At 28.6% G+C, this 1,883-nt stretch overlaps 1 protein-coding gene across 3 annotated transcripts in view; it reads left to right on the top strand.

Annotated features, from left to right (window-relative positions):
* LOC108686444 (renin receptor) overlaps positions 1 to 1,883 on the top strand; it is an 11,316-nt gene that overhangs the window by 8,505 nt on the left and 928 nt on the right. For all 3 annotated transcript variants that reach the window (XM_018191756.1, XM_018191755.1, XM_018191758.1), the window contains one exon: positions 60 to 168. In XM_018191756.1, coding sequence (XP_018047245.1) covers positions 60 to 168 — 109 coding nt within the window. The remainder of the gene's footprint in view (positions 1 to 59; positions 169 to 1,883) is intronic.

Genomic DNA, 1,883 nt, shown 5'->3' on the forward strand with positions numbered 1-1,883 from the left:
TTTCGTAGGTTTTCGAAAATTGTGTTTATCTCTCTGTTACAACGATTTTTCTGTTTCAGCCTGAATTTTCTGGACGTGCGAAAACGTACACGGAAGACTATCCTGTCATATTCAACATAATGCTGTGGTTCGGCGTTGTTTTCGTCTTTTCACTCTTAGCCATTTGTAGTATGTATTTTCGTAAATACAGGACTTATTTAGTTTGAAATTATTTTGAACGTGTGATAAAATTTTCAAAAGTATTCTGATCGTTAAAATCAGAAATCATAAATTTCTTTGATTCAAATGGCCTCTATTAATCTAGTTGATTTTATTTGCAGGATATTAATTTGTATTTGTGTGCGCGCGCGCGCGCGCGCGCGCGCGCGTGTGTGTGTGTGTGTGTGTGTGTGTGCGTGCATGTGTATACAAGGTATTCCACCTAATTCGAGCATGAGAAATATCTCGCTTTGTTTTTATAGAAAAAAATGTTTCAGATGAAAGTGGAACAGTTTCAAGAAGGATGTATGTAGTCTTTTTTCTAAATCAAAAAGATATGAAGATCATCTCCATTTTTATAAATAGAATTGTATAAATTTTTTTTTTACACAATGTGACTCCTCTAATTATTCTGCATATAAAAACATTAAGATAGAGATATAAAAAAACAATAGTTTACGAGATATATCTTATACTTTATTCTGGCATATATTGACATGAAATGATTCGTAAACTATTAATTTTGTAATAATACTTTATAATCATACTTTAATACTTTAATACTTTGTAATCATACTTTAATACTTTTATAAACAGAATAATGAGATGAATCAATTGATGGAAAGAAAATACATAGTTGCTTTAAAAAATATATGTATGCGAAGATAATTTTTTAAATAAGCAATTATGTGTTTTTTTTCCACTAACTGATTTCATCTCATTATTCTATTCATAAAAGTATTAAGATACAATTGTCAAAAAATTAATGGTTTACGAGATATTTAATATTTTATATCAATATGTAACAAAATAAAGTAAAAATATCTTGTAAACTATTGGTTTTTTATATCTCTATCTTAATACTTTTATATGTAAAATAATTAGAGGAATCATATTGTGTAAAAAAATTATACAATTCCATTAAAAAAAATATGACTTATATCTTTTTGGCGCCTTCTAGAAGAAAAACGATATGACCAAAATATCTTTTAAAACCATTCCACTTTCATCTGAAACATTTTTTTCCTATCATAAAAACTAAGCGAGATTTCAGACGAATTAAATGGGATACCCTGTATATACAATAGTACATATGTATATTTTAGATATAGTGTAGTAGTCTTGAATTTAAATGACCAAACTTCGGGAGCACGTAGGAGATCTATATACTAAGATAAAAAGGTCTTTTAGAAATATCCTCGTTTTTATTTTGTTTTGGGGAAAATTGCAAAAAAAGACAAAACGTAGTTTTTATTTTTGTACTTATTACTTATTCATTCACACTTGTTTATTCAAGTTATCACTTGCTTAATGCAAATATTATTTAAAATTATTTAAAATGGCCTACTTGCAGAAATGCATGCATTGCATCTTGTATGAACAGCTCATATTGCAGCCAAACACTGATCTGGTCAATGCAAATGATTCGCCAATCCGGCATTCTTCTATCTGAAGCTCTTCGACTATATTCTCGCTCTGCTTCTGAAGCATTATCGCTGAAGTCATACACGAAAACAATAATATTCCGAAAATTAAATTTTGTCTTTGCAATTTTCTCCAAAACGAATTAAAATTAAGCATATCTCTAGATTTTTTCTTAGTTTATCGATTCCTTAAACGCTTTCGAAGTTCGACTATTTAAATTCAGGACACCCTGTATATAGGTATATATATATATATATATA

Source organism: Atta colombica, unplaced genomic scaffold, assembly GCF_001594045.1.
Source record: "Atta colombica isolate Treedump-2 unplaced genomic scaffold, Acol1.0 scaffold181, whole genome shotgun sequence".
In the NCBI taxonomy this organism is placed as follows: Eukaryota; Metazoa; Arthropoda; class Insecta; order Hymenoptera; family Formicidae; genus Atta; species Atta colombica.